Source organism: Alexandromys fortis, unplaced genomic scaffold, assembly GCF_014885135.2.
Source record: "Alexandromys fortis isolate MF-2015 unplaced genomic scaffold, M_Fortis_MF-2015_v1.1 scaffold_50, whole genome shotgun sequence".
NCBI classification, from domain to species: domain Eukaryota; kingdom Metazoa; phylum Chordata; class Mammalia; order Rodentia; family Cricetidae; genus Alexandromys; species Alexandromys fortis.
This window is the reverse complement of record NW_026067932.1, coordinates 3,731,967-3,751,626: the sequence shown is the minus strand read 5'-3', so window position 1 is coordinate 3,751,626 and position 19,660 is coordinate 3,731,967. Positions and strand designations below refer to the sequence as shown.

The 19,660-nt window shown below is 45.8% G+C and overlaps 1 protein-coding gene and 1 non-coding gene across 3 annotated transcripts in view; one reads left to right on the top strand and one right to left on the bottom strand.

Annotated features, from left to right (window-relative positions):
- Positions 1 to 6,793: 6,793 nt before the first annotated feature.
- Positions 6,794 to 6,865, bottom strand: Trnad-guc (transfer RNA aspartic acid (anticodon GUC)). Its single transcript has one exon. It is a non-coding gene; the product is annotated as a tRNA-Asp (tRNA).
- A 356-nt stretch (positions 6,866 to 7,221) lies between these two features.
- Positions 7,222 to 19,660, top strand: part of Lta4h (leukotriene A4 hydrolase) — a 33,012-nt gene continuing 20,573 nt past the window's right edge. Inside the window, exons 1-5 of one of the 2 annotated variants that reach the window (XM_050145718.1) lie at positions 7,222 to 7,488; positions 12,015 to 12,145; positions 13,611 to 13,731; positions 17,041 to 17,109; positions 19,179 to 19,283. In XM_050145718.1, the coding sequence (XP_050001675.1) occupies positions 7,330 to 7,488; positions 12,015 to 12,145; positions 13,611 to 13,731; positions 17,041 to 17,109; positions 19,179 to 19,283 (585 nt within the window). In that variant the 5' untranslated portion in view covers positions 7,222 to 7,329. The remainder of the gene's footprint in view (positions 7,489 to 12,014; positions 12,146 to 13,610; positions 13,732 to 17,040; positions 17,110 to 19,178; positions 19,284 to 19,660) is intronic. The other variant, XM_050145717.1, reaches the window with a different exon arrangement.

Below are 19,660 nucleotides of genomic sequence, written 5' to 3'. Positions count from 1 at the left end.
ATGTCCTCACGGGGAACACTGGACAGCAATGAGAACGCACAGCGATGTGGAAGAAGCCCACAGCCAACACTCACCCAAAGGTGCTACGTAGAAAACTATAGACTGTGCACTTCCGTGTGTACGTAAGAAGTGTCAACAGCAAAATAGGTCAAAGTGATGTGTAAATCTGGACAGCTGTTAGCCTCAGGGAGACCAGAAAGGAACTTCTGGTAGGTGGTGGGAATATTTTTTTTTCCTACTGAGTGCTAATTGCTCAGTTAAGCCCAACATAGAGGTCAGGGGGCAACCCTGAGCAAGCAGGGAATGTTAGAATGACTAGGTTCTCTTCAGAATGTTCATGCGTCTGTCCATTTACCAATTTGTTCATCCACTGAGCAGCCCTGCGGAGAGAGGGGACAGACGTGGTTTGGGACTCTCCAGGATTGAGGATGCACAGTGCTGGGTTGGGGAGAGCATCGGTCCACATTTCTGACCAGGCTCCTTGAAGGCGATGCTGCTGATCCTCTCACACACTTCAGATGGGGAAAGAGAGTCCTGCAATCAGCAGAGATTCTCCGGCTCCCTCAAGGACAGCACAACGGCCCTATTTTGTTCAGGTCAGCTCCTCAGGAGTTCACAGGCAAAGACCAAGAGGCAAGCCGGTGTGGGGGACACTCTGCAGTCTCTGAGCGCTGTGAGCATGTGGGGAGAAGATGGCAGCTAGGAGGACGACGTTTAGATTCTTTTACAAGGTCAGCAGAATGTCATCTCCTGGGCCATTCTTTGTTGGCTTCCACGGTTTCCCTAGCTGTCTCGGAGACCTGACCTGACGTGCGTGCGGACCTGACCTGACGTGCGTGCAAGGCCACACAAGGGAGGGGGAATAATTAGCACAAAATGGAGGAAATGGGTCAGGGTTGCCTTAACTCTTTTGTGAGTTAAACAGGAAAAGGGCAGTTGAAATAATTTTTTCTCCTTTCACACACATCCCAGGGAGGAAGCAAAGTTTACACTCTAGCCCAGTGGTTCTCAGCCATCCGAACGCTGCTACAACCCTTTAATACATTTCTTCCTGCTGTGGTGACCACCCCCCCAACCATAAAATTATTTTTATTGCTACTTCACGACTGTGATTTTGCTGCTGTTATGAATCGTAATGTAAATATCTGTGTTTTTTGATGGTCTTAGGCCAGCCCTGTGAAAGGCTCATTCCACCCCCAAAGGGGTCATGGCCCACATTTTGAAAACCATTGCTCTAGCTCAAATTGGGGGGATTAGAGGCCTGGTGCAGGAGAGGGAGAGCCTTGCTAAAGTTGGAAAGAAGGTTTGTCAGGTCGCAGACTCAGAGAAGTAGGCTAGAGGAAGAACAAGGCAGATCCCTCAGGCAAGGTCAGTTCAGCCAGGGCAGCTGTGGGAAGGGGTGGCCACAGAGGTGGGCGGGTAAACAGGAAGCTACAGAAGGCTGCTCTTGTTCCCCTTTTCTGGTTTTGAGTCTAGCAACCTTATTTTATTTCTCCACATCAATACATTTGGAACCGAACCGGTAAATATTATTAATTCACACGAAAATTCGAAAAGTCTTGGGAGGTTGTTCTGCTGGAGTAGCTAATGCCCCTGGACTGTGTTCTTTTAGCCAGAGAAAGAGTTCCCTTTCTCACAGGCAAATGCCGCCGTGAGTTTCTTGATACTCTTTCCAGAAATATTTTTTGTAGGTACGGGCACATTTCAAATGTCTTCTCTAGCTTTATACACGGAACAGCAAGCCATCCAAACTTGTCTTTACCTCCCTCTGTCTGTCCACACCGCTCTCCTGTCTTTCCAGGTAACTAACTCTGACTCTATCTTTGGTCCTCCTGTTGCCTCCCACTCTTTCCGAACCTTCTTCAGTTAGGTTTTCAGGACCCAAAACTCCTGACCTACGCACTGAACTTCCCTTGGTGGGTGTCTTCAGTGACCTTCACATCGCTAAACCCAGCAGTGGAGGCTTAGCCCTTATTTAATGATTTGATTTGATTCAGCTGATAGCTCTTTTCTTGACATGCTCTCTCTCAATTTTTCTTCTGAGACGTTTCTTCCATTGCCTGATCTTCTCTATGAGGGATTATTGTCCCCAAGTCTCCATGGTTAGCTTTTCTGTCTTGTGCCATCTCCATTCTGAGCCCCCCAATTCCCATCTATAGCCCAGTCCAGTTTTCTTCAGGAATCCACACACAGCCTGTGTAAAATACCAACAGCTGAGCTAGGCGGTGGTGGCGCATGACTTTAATCCTAGCAGGCGCAGGCAGATCTCTGCGAGTTCAAGGCCAGCCTGGTTCACACAGTGAGTGCCAGGAAAACATTTATTTAAATGAATAAATACACTGAAATAATAGTTTACTCTCAGCTAAGATGAGTGACCATTCTCTAGAATGCAAACTGAGGTTACATGCGGCCTGTTTCTTCCGTGAAAGGTTACATAAACTTCACAGTCACAAAAGCAAGTAGCGGAAATCACTATGTGGGGGCGATTATAATGAGGCAGGGACTCTCTTCTGTGGGATTCAGACGGCGTTAACAAAGCACAGGTATCTTCTGCTTGAACTTCTGTTTGTTTGGTTTCTTTTGCACAATTTATTTATCTGTGTACCAGTTGCTTGCCAGGTGCCCTCAGGGGCCAGAAGAGGATGTAGGATCCCCTGGAACTGGAGTCACAAATGTCTGTGAGCTGCCATATGGGTGCTGGGAATGAAACCTCGGTCCTCTGGAAGCATAGCCCGTGCTCTTAACTGCTGAGGCATCTTTCCAGTCCCATCCATCCATCCATCCATCCATCCATCCATCCATCCATCCATCCATCTATACAGACATTTTCTCACTGCGCCTTCTACTTGCAAGCCTCCTGTCTCAGCTTCCTGACAGGGGTATTGACAATCATGTGTCCCCCCAAGCTTAGCAAACACAAAAACCCCTATAGGACTCAGATGTTATCTAAGCCAGAGGCCTTGCAATCTCTCTGTATATGTTGCAAGAATTTTATCGAGTGGTCGCAAAAGTGCTCCATCAGATACGAGGTTTGACAGTAAGTAGTCGTTGATGTGAGCTAAGGAAGGGCCAGGATAACTTTTGACCAGCGACACTCCATCTCACCGCAATCACACAGTTACCACGTTCCAGTCAGTGCCAAGTCAGCGGCAAACTCCAACACACGCAGCTTCCTCAGAGAACTTCAGTTCTCATACGTCCAACACGGTCAGCATCCCGGCTCAGATGACAAACTGATACCTCGAACTTTCCATGTGAAAGATGGAACCCCATCCACTTCTCCCACAGCCCCTCCTTCTTCTTTTTATTTGTTTGTTTTGGGTTTTTAGAGACAAGGGTTCTCTGTGTACCCTGTCTGTTCTAGAACTCACTCTGTAGACCAGGCTGGCCTCAAACTCAGAGATCCACCTGCCTCTGTCTCCTGAGTGCTGGGACTAAAGGCGTGCGCCACCACCGCCTGGCTTCCCACCCCCATCTTGGTTAATCAAATTACAGTCTCCTGGTTTCTTAGGCCAAAGTCTTGGCATCACCCTTGACTCCTCCTCCCTTTGTCTTAAATCTCTGATCTGATCAGAAATCCTCTCGGCTCAACATCCAACACTCGCACTGGACGTGGTTGGTGACTATAGTCCAAGTCACCGTGGTTTCTCACCGCAGAACTATTCCCTACTCTAATTATCACCAGCTACAAAATCAAAATAGGAGACAAGCTTGTCAGAAAAAAAAAAAGGCAATAAGGAAGACAGACTTGAAATACATTCTTTTTCTTGCCTATGCCTCTTAAGACAACCCCCCTTCAATCTGTCTTATATGTTGCCAGAGAGAAATCTTTTGTAGAACATGATAGGAGACCAACAATTCTGAGATGTCCTGAATTTAATAACAAAGGCTGGTGCTAAGGGACGCGCCCGGTTGACACTCGTTACCCTGAGGGTAAAAGCACTGTCCCATACTCCTGAGAAAATGTTGGAGCACGGCTTAAATATCGGCCTTTTGTCTCTGGGGAAACTTGTCAGAATGCTAACTGAGCCCAATCCAGAAGACCCAGCCCTTCCACTGTGACTAGCAGGGACCTGATTATCCCTTAGATGGCACCCCAAGCAGTCCTGCAAAGTGCCGTCCTACCCTATCCTCCGCAGCTGATGTTAGCTGAGCGGCAAGGCAACTTAAGCTCTTCTTACTGAGACGTTCTTGTCTCGGGTCTGTTTGAGTGTATTCCCAGCGGCTCTCCACTCTTGCTGCTAGAGGTTAGGAAGTTGTCTCTGGACATGGCCCCTTTCTTCCTATCCCTTATGGACCATTAACCCCCCTTCATTTCAGAGACGCCACCTCAGTGAGTCTGGGTTTAAGAACAGGAGCTCCTAGCTATGCGTTTTAGATGAGTCCCTTGGCATCACCTCCCAGGCAGGGCTGCTTACAAGTCTCATGTCCCTAACCACCCAGAGTTGCTAGCCAGGGGATTTCCAGGAAGGATTTGGAGACAGGGAAAAAGGGGAGATGTTCTTAGAAAAATAAAGCATGAGGGGAAATACATTTGTGCTATAGGCTGGCAGGAAGATAAGAGCGAGTAGGTACAGTCGGAGGACAGTGGACGTTGGAAGTGAGGGAGAAGGCTGGAACTGGAAAGGCAAGCAGGACCTGGATCCAAAGGCCTCTGGCCAGTGTTCCTGCCGTCGAGCGATCCGCAACATTTCTATTGAACAGCCAGCAGAATGCTGTGGAACTATCACTTTAACTTGGCAAAGCTGGGCAAAGATGTGTTGCCTTTGTTTACGCTGCAGAATATTACTTAAACTGTGTCAAGGTGGGCCACATTTGTTTGTGTTGCATTTGTTTCATTATGAAAAGATGTGTTGCTGTTTCACCTCGCCTAACTAAGGCACCTGATTGGTCTAATAAAAAAGCTGAACGGCCAATAGCTAGGCAGAGAAAGGACAGGCAGCGCTGGTGGGCAGAGGGAACAAGGAGGAGGAGAAATCTAGGCTTGAAAGAACAAAGGGATTGAGGGAGAAAGAGAGGGACACACCGGGAGCCAGCCAGGCAGCTGCACAGCCTTCAGACACAGAGCAGGATAAACAGAAAGGAAAAAAAAAGCTGAGGCAAAAGATAGATAAGGAAAAACAGATTAAAATAAGAGCCAAGATAAGACTGATAATTCATAACCAATAAGAAGTCTCAGTGTCATGAATTGGGAGCTGGTTGGTGGCCCAAAAGAAAAAGTAGAATTAGGTTGGGTCTCAACCTGCAGGCTTCCAGTTGCGAGAAGTAGTTAACAGAAGCTGACTTACTTAAACAGCCTGGGGCAAAGCAGGGGTTGGAAGAAGCAGGCCGGAGATCTCTCAAAGGGAAGAGTTCCTCGGAGGACAACCAGACTATATAAGGCAGAAAGCCACTGTGTTCAAATGCTGAGCCAATTTTGAAGAATGTCCATCTGAGACGTCCAGATGTACTGGGACATTTTTTTTTTTTTCAAGTCAAATCTAAGCCAAACCAGGATTCTCAACTCTGAAAAAAAAAAATTCAAATGCAGAAATAGCAGCCTGCCCCACTACAGGACAGTGAACGTAAACGTGAGATCCACGTGTGTTTGCTGACTCCATGTTCTATGCAGGATCCCCAAGTCAAACACTCCATGACTTCGAAACCGTGAGGCAAAATAAATATCTTCTTCTTGAAGTTGTTCTCAGACTCTTACAGTCACGGTGATAAATTTGCAATTTGATCTATAGACCTTAAGTCTTATGTTACAGAGAACAGAAGAGCGGTTTTGGTTATGGTCGTGACAGATACTATATAGAAACTATACTTGATAATCTAAGTCGACTTAATTGCACGGCCTAAATGCAGAGAAGGTGCTCTTTCTGGGCAGTGATGAGCCCAGCTAAATGCCTTCTAGTAGAGATGCAGAGTCCGAGGCAGCTATGTCCAACCAAAGCCAGCCCACAGATGAAAGGAGAAAGCACACAAGCAATGAATGGATCTGGGAGTTAGGTTAAATAGCTGGATTTTGTGTACCCAGAATAGTTCTGTCCCCTAACACGCTGTTTCAGCCTCGGTTTCTGCTATGCTTTCTTGCCTCCTCCTCTTTCCCATGTTCATATGGTTTTCCACAAAGATCCGGCTCACCCTCAAGCCCCAAGCTCTACCCTCCATTATGTTACTCCTGATCCTCCCCAAAGAGGTAATACTTGTGCCTCTAGAACCCAATGACTGTGCTTCCTGGGCCCTGCTTTGAGGTCAGGCACCATGCTGGGTTGGGTCTCGGAACATTTGGGAGGAGAGTGTACGTTAACCACTGGTTTGGAAGGCGATTCCCCGCCCCCCAGCTCTTTTCTAGGCAGCCCATTGTGGCAGAATGCACTTCATGTCTGCAGGTTACACCGAGCATTTGCAGACAGTCTGTGTGAAGAAACAGGGGAAGTGGTAGAAGAGGTGAATTTTCCTGTCTTTCAAAACAGACGGTGTTTGCAATGTTACAAGCCCCATTTTCAGAGACTTAATCTGGTGGGACTTGCTTTTCTGAACAACACGGGTTGTTTCTCTTTTCTCGGGTCTTTAAAAAAAAAAAAAAAGGTTGTTTAAAATGAAAATACCAGACATCTTTCTACCCTCCTTTGCCTTTTACAGGAGGCGGAGCTGGGCCAGACGTGCCACTGCTCTAAAGCCGCTGTGGCCAACGCACTTTTCACAATTGGTTTCTTAAGGAGGGTGGGTGTGATGTAATCTTATTCTGGTTTAGGTACGTGGAACTTGGAAATACCAGGAAAATTGACAACCAAAAGGTAAATTGTGCCTCCCCGTCGGGGAATCGAACCCCGGTCTCCCGCGTGACAGGCGGGGATACTCACCACTATACTAACGAGGAACTGCACAGCCCTTGCCTTTCTGATAAACCTTTTATGGATCCTAGATAGCCCCGCCCCCCGAGAGGTCTATGCCGATAGCCTTCGCACTTTGTGGTGCCATCGTGGCTTCTACGGCAATCGACTGGAACTAAAATGGAAGTGTTCCATTCGCTGTCTCCACTCCACTTATCGTTTTCCTTACCCCAACCTTCCCCCGCTGCAGACGCCCCCAGATTCCCCCCCCCCTCACACCGCCCCCCAATCCCAGGCTGTCTAGCGCTAGCCTTCTCGCGCTGCACCATGGGATTGGTAGTTCGGCCCTGCCATCCCCCTAAGCTCCTCAAAGGCTCCGAGCCTCCCTTTCCCGGTGTGCACCGCGCCGCCTACGCTCCAGGCTTCCCTCCGTTCTCCAGCTCGCGGTGGAAGTCTGGCGGTAGAGTGTCTGGGTGCTTGCCGATCTGGGTGCGACGGATCTTCCAGAACCATGCCCGAAGTCGCCGACACTTGCTCCTTGGCCTCTCCAGCCTCGGTCTGCCGAACCCAGCATCTCCATCTGCGCTGCAGCGTGGATTTCGCTCGCCGGGCGCTGACCGGGACCGCCGCGCTCACCGTCCAGTCTCAGGAGGATAATCTGCGCAGCCTGGTACGGGGGGCGCCTGTGCAGCGCCGCTTCTCCGGGGCCGCTTCTCCTCCCGCTCCTCGCCCCTGCTCCCCGCGAGACCCGAGATCGCTGGCTCTCCCCGCTTGGCCCCCTCTTCGGGCTGCTGCACCTCTCTTTGTCAGGTCTCACGCATCCCTTGCTCTCAACCTCACTTTTGCATCAGCACTCTGTCCTTCGCCCTCCACGTAGGATGGTCTCCTCCTCCCGCTCCTTCCCTTTTTCCTGGGCACATCCTTGCGCCCACTTCGCGTTTCGCCCCTCACCCACTCTCGCCCCTCACCCACTCCTGAGATATTCCGCCCCCCATCTCAGTTCCCAGCGATTACCACCCGTACACCCCGTGATCCCCTTCCCCTTCCTTGGCCCACGACTTAGAACCCCGCCCCAGGCCCCAACCCCTAGGGCAGGTCCTTATTCCCTAGTCTCACCCTACTCCCAGATCAGGCAGGATACATCTTGGGGTTCAAGCCCCTTGGGGTTCACTGCTCGCCCCTTGAGGTTCCCTGCCAGCCACTTAGGGTTCCCTGACCTTTCCACCCTGTTTTGAGGTTTCTAGTCTCTGTTCTGTAAGCAACCCTTGCTGTTCACGGCCCCTTCCTGCTTTTGCTTTTATCACCATTATCTTCTAATGAATTCTAAGAACAGGTGGGACCATCCAGCCTTCTAAGGATGACTCGATACAATGTTATTATATTAAGTGGTTCCAAGGAGCAAGTCAATATTGCACTTTTTATATAAAATATGTACTTCTATAAATCCTCTAACCACTTGAATAAAGATTTGTTTAGAATCCTGAACTATTCAATGCTTTGATCTGTTCCATATCCTCGATAGTCAGTGTTCTTATCATCAGATCGAACTTTTTCCTTGAGCAGAAGCCGTGAGAGAGCATTTTAGAAATGAGAGGAACTTGAAGGGACCAGTTGTGTTCAGCCTGCTAACTACACGATGTGTTTTGAAGCCTTGAATGATTATCTTTACAGACTCAAAGCAGTAAGCAAGCAGGGCTGGAATTTCTGAGTGAAATTCATGGAGTCAATAATTGGGCGAATTAGAAGGACAGATAAGAACTAGTGATTTTGCCTATCAAAAATCTTTTTGCTTTTTGTTTAATAAAGCACTTAATTCTTCTATTGATATATAGTTACTGAAAATACTGTAAGAAAGGAAAATGGAGGTTTGCAAGCCAAGAAGGGAGCTATTTCTTTGTAGACAGACTGCACTTTGATCTTGAATATCTACACTTGCTATCTCTAATTGCAGAGGCAGCTTTGCCTCAGGCAGGGTAGAAGTTTAGTCTTGAATTCAGTTTCCTTTTATTTAAAAAAAAAAAAAGTGAATTTTGCTGGCTTATCACTGCTTCATTTGACCTTAGACCACTCTTTATTGCAGAGGGATGGGAACCTCCACCTCTGCTCATAAAGCAACCAAGGATGGGAGATTTAAGTATTTAACAGAATGTCCCAGTCTTAAAGTGTATTTGCTCTTCTCTCTGATCTTCAGAAAACTAAGACGTTAACATTTTGATTTTATGGGTGTCATATCTGTTTAGCAAAGTAGCTGGGATTTTAATGTTTGGTTTTCTGCAAAAGGGGTTATTATAGTTCAAAGTGACATCTGTGTGTAATTGTTTTTGCTTGTTTATGGCACCAGTCTGAGACCAAATGCTTGGAACTATTTATATGTATTTGAAGTTAACTTGTTTCTTTTAGTAGGATTAGGAATTCCTTTCTTGAGACAAGGTTCCTCTATAGCTCAGTTTGGCCTTGAACCCTAATTTGTAGCCCAGGCTGGCTTCTAATTCTTGGTCCTCCTATCTCAGGCTCATATCTCAGAGTGCTGGGATTACAGGCCTGAGCCACAACTCCCGGCTTAGATTTAAAGTGGGAGGAAGAAACTGTCCTTTTATGTCTGCACCTCAACTCCCTGGGTTCGCACTTGGCATGCAGTGCAGTGGACACTGAAGAGTTCATTTGAAAAACAGTGCCTAAATAGAATACGGGCCACGTGGCTAACAGTGTTGTCTATATTACAAAGGGGTCGTGGCAGCACGTCCTTGCACGGCTGGCTCTGTGCCAGCGCTGTGTGATGAGAAGGCGGAGCGTTTTTTTCACTACTCCATTCCTGGCGTCTGTGATGGTGGGGGGAGTCTAATGGCCCCTCTTAGAGGACTAATTCCCACCTTCCTAAAAACCCTTTTTCCAGTTTTAGGCTAGTTACGCTGAAGCTTTCCATTCAGAATTTGTAACTTCCAAGCATTTGTTTCTTATCTTGGATTTTCCAGTTTTGTTTAGGCGGTCTTCAGTTAGTGACCCTGAGGGTTTTGTGTTGTGGCCAAGGTCAGCCATTGGGGAATGGAGGGAGCCAGGCATTGGTTGGACTCTGCTTAAATCTTCCCTGCTCCACTGTAGAGTGGCTGAACTAAAACTCACATCAAGCTGGTTTGGGTTTTGATTTTGGTTTTATCCTATGTATATCCCTGTTTGTTTGTTTGTTTGTTTTCTCCTGGCAGACTGTGGACAAGTTTTTTTTTTTTTTTAAATAGAAACATGGTATAGAGGCATATGTCTTTCCCTATTCAAACCTGCTTTTTTTTTTGTTTGTTTGTTTGTTTTCTGGGGCAGTTTTTCCCTGTGTTACAATTCTGTCTGTCCTGGAACTCATTCTGTAGACTAGGCTGGCCTCTAACTCACAGAGATCCACCTGCCTCTGCCTCCCGAGTGCTGGGATTAAGGGTGTGTGCCATCATGCCTAGCCTCAAACCTGCTATTATTTAGAAATAACTTGAGATTGGTTAACAGATGCAGAGACTGGCCATGTAGCTTTGTGGTACCGAGTTTGCCTAGCATGTGTGACACCTTGGGTTTCCTTCTTAGGACCAGGAAAAATAAAATAACATATATAGTAGAATAAGATTCTAAAAAGGAGTCTAGGGGAAGAGAGTAGATGTAAAAGAATCAAGACACAGCACAGAGCCCAATCATTCCCCCAAAATGTGCTGTAGCCGGACAGGTCTTTCATCCCAGCTTTCTGTGAGTTCGAGGCTAGCCTGATCTCCAAAACGAGTTCCAGGACAGCTAGGGCTTTTATACAGAGAAACCCTGTCTTGAGAAAACAAACGAACAAACAGAAAGTGTGCTATAAAATTGACGTGTGCTGAGGGCAGAGTGACTTAGGTTATTGCATGCCTCCTAATGCAGAGCTCGTCTGTGTGTTGTCTAACGAGGGACACTGTTTCCATAGAAACCTCCTGTCGTGTGCAAGGCAGTGTCTCGTGACTGTGTAAGTAGCTTGGCTTTGTGGCTGGTGCTCCGGAGATGTCTGCCAGAAGGTCTGATTCTAACTCTTCAGTCATCCGGGTTCTGGGTTTTCTTACTGCTACTTTACGTGGCGGTCATGGTCAGTAACACGAGTGAAATCTGAAAGAGAATTTCTTAGAATATTTGGAAATAAAGGTTGAGGTTTGGGATGGGCGCTGTAGCTTAAAAATGCATTTTCTGTCTTGTTGTGGTCTAGAACTTGGCTTCAGGGGTAAATTGCCTTCTGATGTTTTTCGGATACTGAGCTAAACCTTGGGGATGCGAACCTGGGTACCATTCTCTTTAAACATCCTCAGTCATAGTGCAATAGCGCCGTAGGTGTCATTTGAGAGGGTGGGGCTAACTGCTAGAACAGTCAAGAGACCTGAAAGTGGCTTCCCAAAAAGTAATCATTATAATAACTAACTCCTCTGTACAGATCTGAAAAGTTTAGGCAATACGGAAGCTAGTACAGCCCCTTTGGATGTCAGTGTGGCGATTTCTCAGAAAATTAGGAAACAACCTTCCTCAAGACCGAGTAATACCACTTTTGGGTATATATCCAAAGGATGCTCAATCGTGCCACAAGGATATGTGCTCAACTATGTTCATAGCAGCATTGTTTGTCATAGCCAGAATCTGGAAACAACCTACATGCCCCTCAACTGAAGAATGGATAAGGAAAATGTGGTACATTTACACAGTGGAGTACTACACAGCAGAAAAAAATAATGACTGCTTAAATTTTGCAGGCAAATGGATGGATCTAGAAAACATGATTTTGAGTGAGGTAACCCAGATCCAGAAAGACAATTATCACATGTGCTCACTCATAAGTGGTTTTTAAACATAAAGCAAAGAAAACCAGCCTACAAATCACAATCCCAGAGAACCTAGACAACAATGAGGACCCTAAGAGAGACATACATGGATCTAATCTTCATGGAAAGTAGAAAAAGACAAGATCTCCTGAGTAAATTGGGAGCATGGGGACCTTGGGGGAGGGCTGAAGGAAGGGAGAGGCAGGGGAGCAGAGAAAAATGTAGAGCTCAATAAGTATCAATAAAAAAAATCATATGCCTTTAATTCGTAGTTTCCCTCCAGATTTTACTCTGAAAGTAGCTGGTTTCATCCTCACTGTGGTAAACTTACATCTTGTACTCATTTCTATGATGATGAATAAAGCCATTTTCTTCTGGTTGATTTTAGACTTTGGATACAAAAGACCTGACGATAGAGAAAGTGGTCATCAATGGACAAGAAGTCAAATACACTCTCGGAGAAAGACAAGGGTACAAAGGGTCACCGATGGAAATCTCTCTGCCCATCGCCCTGAGCAAGTATGGCTGCCCTCCGCTTCTTATGACTGAGTAGTGGCAAACAGTATTTTAGAATAATTCAGGCATCGTTCCTGTGTTTCTAACACTTGTTTATATGTCATGGCTGGCAGTCACTTCTGCAGTCTGTTTACATTGGTGTTGACAGTGAAAAATGGTATGTTCTTAAAACACTGAAGGAAGGAGGTGCACGAAACCCTGGTGATCAGGACACTGGGTAACCACTTCTGGAAATGCCTGTCATCCCCCCGATGTTTGGAGTGGTGGGGAGCATGGAAACCCACCCTCCACCTCTGTCCCAGAGGGCAGCTGCTGGGACTGACGGAGCAATAATCGTAATGCCAGACGTAGGAAGGCTGACCTTGTACCACTCTGTCAGTGCTTTAGCTTCGACTTTAATTCCTTAAGCCCCCCTCTGCCCAGGAGCTGCACTTGCATATGAGGAAGGGGACTGGAAGAGAAATGAAGAAGATTGTAGCCAGAATCATTAGGCAGGCGTACACCCTACCCCTTCTTGGTTGGGGAGCGAGAAAGTAGAACTATTAGCCTGTAACAAGGGCGATCTCCTCCCATCTTCCGATGTCTCTGTGCCTTCTCCTCGCCTTGAAGAAAGAGAAGCAAAATGCAGTGTAGCTTGGGCAGCAGCATCATTAGCCCCATTCTACAGGTAAAGAAAATGGTATGTCAAGGTCAGGCCATTGCCCCAGTGTAGGGGGTCTGTGGTGGGGTCAGGATTTCAATATGGGTTGGGCTGCCTGTCTCCAGAGCTCCTGCCATTATCGGTCCTTCCGAAACTCTGGGGTGAAGAGCCAGTTTTTGTTTCCTCTAGTCTTGAGAGAAGGGGATTTTTGTTTTATTTTTTTAAAGATTTATTTATTATATATTCAGTGTTCTGCCTGCATGTATCCCTGCAGGCCAGAAGAGGGCACCAAATCTCATTACAAATGGTTGTGAGCACATGTGGTTGCTGGGAATTGAACTCAGGACCTTTGGAAGGGCAGGCAAAGCTCTTAACCACTGAGCCCTTTCTCCAGCCCCCAAAAAGGGATTTTTTTAAATTACTAGATTCTACAGCTACAACAATGACTCTGCACGTTTCTTTCTCATGATGTGACTTACCATCAAGAGCAACACCGGTCACGTGCTGGCACCCACTGCTGAGGTAGGCAGAGTAGTAAAATTGGTTCTTCCACATCCTCACTGTCACAGAAGACAAAATGATGTCACCGATGCAAAGTGTGTGGTCCATTGTGTGTTCATTGATACGACAGTGATAAGAAACCCCAGGCTGACGCTCAGGTAGCAAAGTCAGAGTCAGATTCACGTAAGCTGCTGCGTCTCTAGAACTCACTCCAGGTCAGTGAGACCTCAGGAGAATTACTTATGCTATTCCCTGTGTGTTTTCTGAATTCAAATTCTGCAAGGTTTGTAATTCTACTCTATTAATATCAGTGTTTGTCTCATGCAGAAATCAAGAGGTTGTTATAGAAATTTCCTATGAGACTTCTCCCCAGTCCTCTGCTCTTCAGTGGCTCACTCCTGAACAGACATCTGGGAAGCAGCACCCGTACCTCTTCAGTCAGTGCCAGGTAAGGCTGCCCGGAGACTGACGGAAGCTTCCTGGCACGTGCAGGGTGCAGCGCTTATACAACACACCGTTTTGTTTCACAGTATATAAGACAACATATACTCTCGTATATATCTTGCTATTGATACAGATTTCTTTGACTTGGAAACAACCTGCCTAAGTTGAAGTACTCCAGGCTTATTTATAGTTCGCAAGCACCTAGCATATATCTGTCCCTGGAGTAGGGAATGTAATAAATGGCTCGAAAATGCAGGAAAATTTAATGAACAAAATTTCTGTGTGTTAATTGCAGAAATGCTACCAGTGAAAAAGAGAACCCTGAAAGATTGCATTCCTAGTTGTAAAATATATTAAACATACTTTTAAAATGACAGGATTTCAAATACTTCTTTACATTCTAAAGCTAGAGTTAAAATACTCTATAATGAGAGATACTTTATTAAGAGGATAAATCCTCTCTAATGAGAGATACTTTATTACAAGGATAAATATAATGAGAGATACTTTATTAGGAGGATAAATCCTCTCTAATGAGAGATACTTTATTACAAGGATAAATAGAAAATTTTTCTGAAGAAAAAGTCCTGATTCTGTTAATCAAATCACTTATGACTAAAGAAAGCCCCTCGTTAAACATTTACTGTGTTTCTAGGCATCACGCCAGATACTCTGCATTGTTTAGCCAGTCATGCTAATACTCCTGTGTGGTAGCTATGCTGAGCTCAGAGTCAATTCAAAGTGCATAAAATGACAAAACATGTTTTAAACATAATTACTTTGTATGAAAGGTGACTTTTTTATATGGCTCTCTGATCTCAGTTTTGATCAAAGGGTTTACCAAAGTCACCAAGAGCAATTTAGAGATTGTCAAGGGACTTGTTTAAAAAGTGTTTTCAAGTTTGGTCAAGAACTCTGACATTTATAAATATATAAGAAGATAGGAATATTTAAAATCATGTTTTTTTTTTCAGGTTTGGAAAAAAAAATTACTTTGTATGACACTACTTGAAATACCTTTTTAACCTAAGAAAATTCTCTGGAAGAGGGCTGGGGCTGTAGCTAACTTGAAGTGTTGGGTTGGGCCCCCAGCAGCCCAGGAATTGGCTGTGGTGGTGCATGTTCCTGTTTCCAGCTCTCGGTCAGTGTGCAGAAGCAGGAGGATGGGAAGTGCATGGCTACCCTTGGTTACATAGCTAATCAGAGGCCAGCTTGGGCTACGTGAAACTATATCTCAAAAAACAGACAAACGTGCATGCACACACACAACACATACATACACACACACACAACACACACACAACACATACATACACACACACACAACACCTATATACACACACCAAAACAAGCAAACAAAAACTACAGAAAATGTCTTGAAAAAGATAAAAAGTATTAGGCAAGAACTTAAGAATATACAAATCGTGGACCCAGTATCACTTCCTAATAGCCGATTTTCAGTCAGTATTTCTCATAGAGCGTTGTAAGGTAACGCTAACAAGAAACGTGGTGCCTGTGAATCATCCCAAGGATGTAGACTTTTCAGTGTTTTGTTCCAGGCGTTTACTGGCAGTGTTTAAAGGACAGGAAGCAGATTCCAGGCAGATTAAGAATTTGTTGCCGTTGACTGGCAGTATGCAGATGTGAGTGTGATTGATGAATCCAGCTGTTGTCCACAGCTGTTTCTTTACCCAGGTTTGATTTAGCCGGCGAAATGCATCTAACAATGCTGCAGTGTGGCCGGGCCACCTGTCCGCATCCTGGCGAGACGCTCAGGCAGTGTGCTCTTGGGAGCCCGCTTCATGACACAGAACCGGTCAGTGCGTCTGGCTATGCTATATCCCAGCATTACATAGTTTTAAAGATTTGTTTACTTTATTTTATGCGGATGGGTGTCCAGTGTCCGTGGAGGCCAGAAGAGAGCCTTCATTTTCTGGAACTACAGTTAACTACAGTTCCAGGAGGTTGTTAACTGGCATGTAGGTGTTGACAACTGAACAAGCGTCCTCTGCAGGAGTGACAAGTGTCAGTGTGTCCCTCTGTCCCTCAAGGTTTTGTTTTTGAGGAATCCTCTATATATGAGAGGCTTGAGTCTGTTTGTGGTGGTGGCGGCGGCAGCGGCAATAAGTTCATGCATGTGTGTGTATGTGTAATTCACTTTGGTTTTCAAAATCACTGTGTCAGGTATTAGCTATGACTTTTTTTTTAATCATTTCCTCTCTCTCTCTCTCTCTGTCTCTCTCTGTCTCTCTCTCTCTCTTTTGGTTTTTAAGACAAGGTTTCTCTCTGTAGCCCCTGCTGTCTTGGAACTTGTTCCGTAGACCAAGCTGGCCTTGAACTCACAGAGATCCCTGCCTCTGCCTCTGGGATTAAAGGCCTGCCCGGCTTTGCTGTAGGTCTTTTAGAGCCCCGGGAAATTATGTTCCTGGTGACAGACACACCTAGACAGTGTGATAAATTTACAAATTTGTTTCACAATAGAGCCCTTCTCCCTCAGAGATCCTATGAGTCTCCCTTTCTACATGACTATCATCAGCACAGAACAGTTTATGCCCCGTTCGACAGTGTGATAAATTTACAAATTTGTTTCACAATAGAGCCCTTCTCCCTCAGAGATCCTATGAGTCTCCCTTTCTACATGACTATCATCAGCACAGAACAGTTTATGCCCCGTTTCAACCTGTGAAGGTTCACCAGGGATAAAGAAGAGGGGTGTGTAAATGTGTGTGTGCGCGTGCGTGTACATGGGGGTGTTGTTTACATGTATATGGAAGCCAGAGATTGTCATCAGGTATCTTCTTCAGTTTTTTACTGTCTTACAAAAATACTAATAAGATCATCATCATTATTATTATTTTGATACAAGGTGTCTCATTGAACCTGGAACTCGTTAACTTGGCTAGGCTGATAAGTCAGTGAGGTCCAGTGATCTTTCTGCCTCCACTTCCCCCCCGTACCAGGAATACAAGAGTATGCAACAAGACCTGGCTTTCCAAAAACAAAACAACAATAACCAAAAGGAAGGGAGGAAGGAAGGAAACCTTAGGTACTGGGCTCCAAATTCAGGTCCTCAGGTTGCCTAACAATCATTTTACCCACTGAGCCAGCTTCCCAACTCTAGATCTGATTATTTTAAATCCACAGATCTGTTTTCGCTTTTCCCTACTCTAAAAGATCCCACGAGATACAAAAACAATATATATTAACCATTAGGAAGAAGATGTGCGAAATGAACACTGTGATTTTAGTTGTTTAAGTTGATCTGTGATAAAAGGGAATAGCTATTTCTTTATCTTCTCTCCCCCCCCCCCAGGCCATCCACTGCAGAGCCGTCCTCCCATGCCAAGACACTCCTTCCGTGAAATTAACTTACACCGCAGAGGTAAGCGCCACAGACTCTTAACCGCGTTAAATAACTAAGTGTGGTATGGATGATAAAGGAGTTGATTCAAGTGTCAAAAACATTGTACTTAAAAGGAGCCTACTGAGTCTGTGGGCCTCATTCTGAGTCTCTAATAAAATGGTAGTGTTAAATATTACAAGTATGAAAAGAGGAAATTATATTACTCTCGTTTAAAAAAAAACTAAAATTCTAGGTCTAAAGAGAAGATTTAAGACTGTCTTTCCTAAAAATGCCTTCTGCAGCCGTGATGCCTAGTATAGAGCCCCAGGCAACATCTCCCGACTTGTCTGAGTGCGTGCATTCGTGCGTGTGTGCGTGCGTGCGTGCGTGCGTGCGTGTATGCACAGTCCCTCTCCGTTGCTGGCACTGCTTTGGTTCCTCCAGTCCTTTGGTGTGGGGGTTGGACTATAATTAATGAACACCGTTCCCGAGGGTGGATCTCCTTAGACCAAGCAAATAAAACAAAGACCAGTGTTACTCATGGGAGCTACTTCATTCCCCAGTCTCTCCATGGACCATACGCACTTTCTTTTTTTATTTTATTTTTTATTTTTTTATGATTTATTTATCTTTATTTTATGTGCATTGGTGTGAAGGTGTCAGATCCCCTGGAACTGGATTTTTCAGACAGTTGTGACATGTGGGTGCTGGGAATTGAACCCGGGTCCTCTGGAAGAGCAGTCAGTGCTCTTAGCTGCTGAGCCATTTCTCCAGCTTCCACACACACTTTCTTAATGCTATAGGATACTACACCTGGTGGCATGGGACCTCCCAAGTTCTGGACTCCTCTCTCCTACTGTAGGCAGAGACTGCTTGTTCATTCACCCCTGCCCAGACCAGGAAATAATCAGGCAGAAACTATATTATTTGGAATACCGTTTGGCCAAAAGCTTAAGCGTATTTCTGGCTTACTTTTTTATCTTAAACTAACCCATCTCCATTAATCTGTGCATCACCACAAGGTCGTGGCCTACCGGTAAAGTTTCTGCCGGCTCCAGCACAGGTGTCTGTCCCCGGAGGCGGCTACATGGCTTCTCAATGACTATGCCTTCTTTCTCCCAGCATTCAGTTTAGTTTTCCCGCCTAGCTGTATTCTGCTAAGCCACTGGCTGAAACAGATTTATTGATTAATCAATAAAAGCAACACATACACACTTGAGCAAGTCTTATGATGGTCACAAACTGCCGGTCAGTGTCTGATTGCCACCGTTGTCCCATGAACATGTCATTACCTGAATGACAAGAGGATCTGAAACCGGCCTCTGCTGATTGACTCCGCCTCAAGCTCCATCCTGTGCCTGGCTCTGTTATGGCTGGGACCTGATCCGTGCAAGAACAGGCAGGTCACACTCGCGCTAGAGTGCACACTTGCTAGCTCACTCTCACCTAAGGTGTTCCGAATTCCAGGGCCAGGGGACACACATCAGTGACCTTCTGTTTTGTGACTCCCAGAGAAAATGATTTCATGGCTTTCAGCCAAAGTTGTAGTCCCCCCCCCCCCCCCCCCCGAAAATACTGTTTGTATCTCCAACTTCTAAATGTAAAATGACCAAAGTCATCTCTTCTGCCCTGCCGCACGCGAGTCTGTTGTCTTTTGAGATTGTTTGGGGACGTGAAGGGAACAGTTATTGGCCACCATTTTCACTCACAGTGCTGCTGGTCTCTTCGTTTTTATTACTGATTTCTTGCAGTAGACCTGTGACATTTTGCCCGTATTTAATGGGGAGCCGAGGATCAGGGAAGTTACCCACCCCAGTCCCTGCGGTTAGCTAACAGGATTGGTGTTCCTAATGTAGCTTCTCCCCAAACCCCGCTCTTAATATTCTTGGTAAATGGAAAGATTCATCACGTTTTATTGGTACATGTTGCTAATCCTTTTTACAAAGCTTTTTTTTTTTTTAAAGCTCAGAGTCTGTGTATTGTGGAGATAGTCAGGAAGTGGTTAAAAAAAAAAAGTCATTTTACATTTTCAGGCTAAGAGGCATAGACTCCCCTCCCCCACTCCCCTCACAACTGTATAATTGCAAATGACTCTTCCTTTGGACCAGGTATCCGTCCCCAAAGAACTGGTGGCTCTCATGAGCGCAATCCGTGATGGAGAGGAACCTGACCCAGACGACCCCAGCAGGAAGATATACAGATTCAACCAGAGGGTACGGTCAGATCCGTGTCTACATTCTGCCTCAGTTGGTAGTGGCCTTCCAAGAAGCTGCACCTGTCCAGGAACTCTGGGAACACGGGAGACTGTACCCGGCAGCCCCTCTGCCCTTTGGTTGCACCTAGAGAGGCTTCTGGATAGGCATGGCCGGTAGGGCCTAGCTGCACTTTCCGGATCCAGCCCAAGGAGGCTTCCTGTTCTTTTCAGTCCTTACTCGTTCACTGCCTCCTCATCTCAGTGTGTGATGTCACTGGCTAGAGTCTCTGTCAGTGTGTGTATGTGTGGGGGGGGAGGGTAACCCAAAAAGAACAGTTTCTGTCACAGCTGAGGATGGACTGAGCCTGTGTCGTTGACCTTGAATGGACAGAGCGG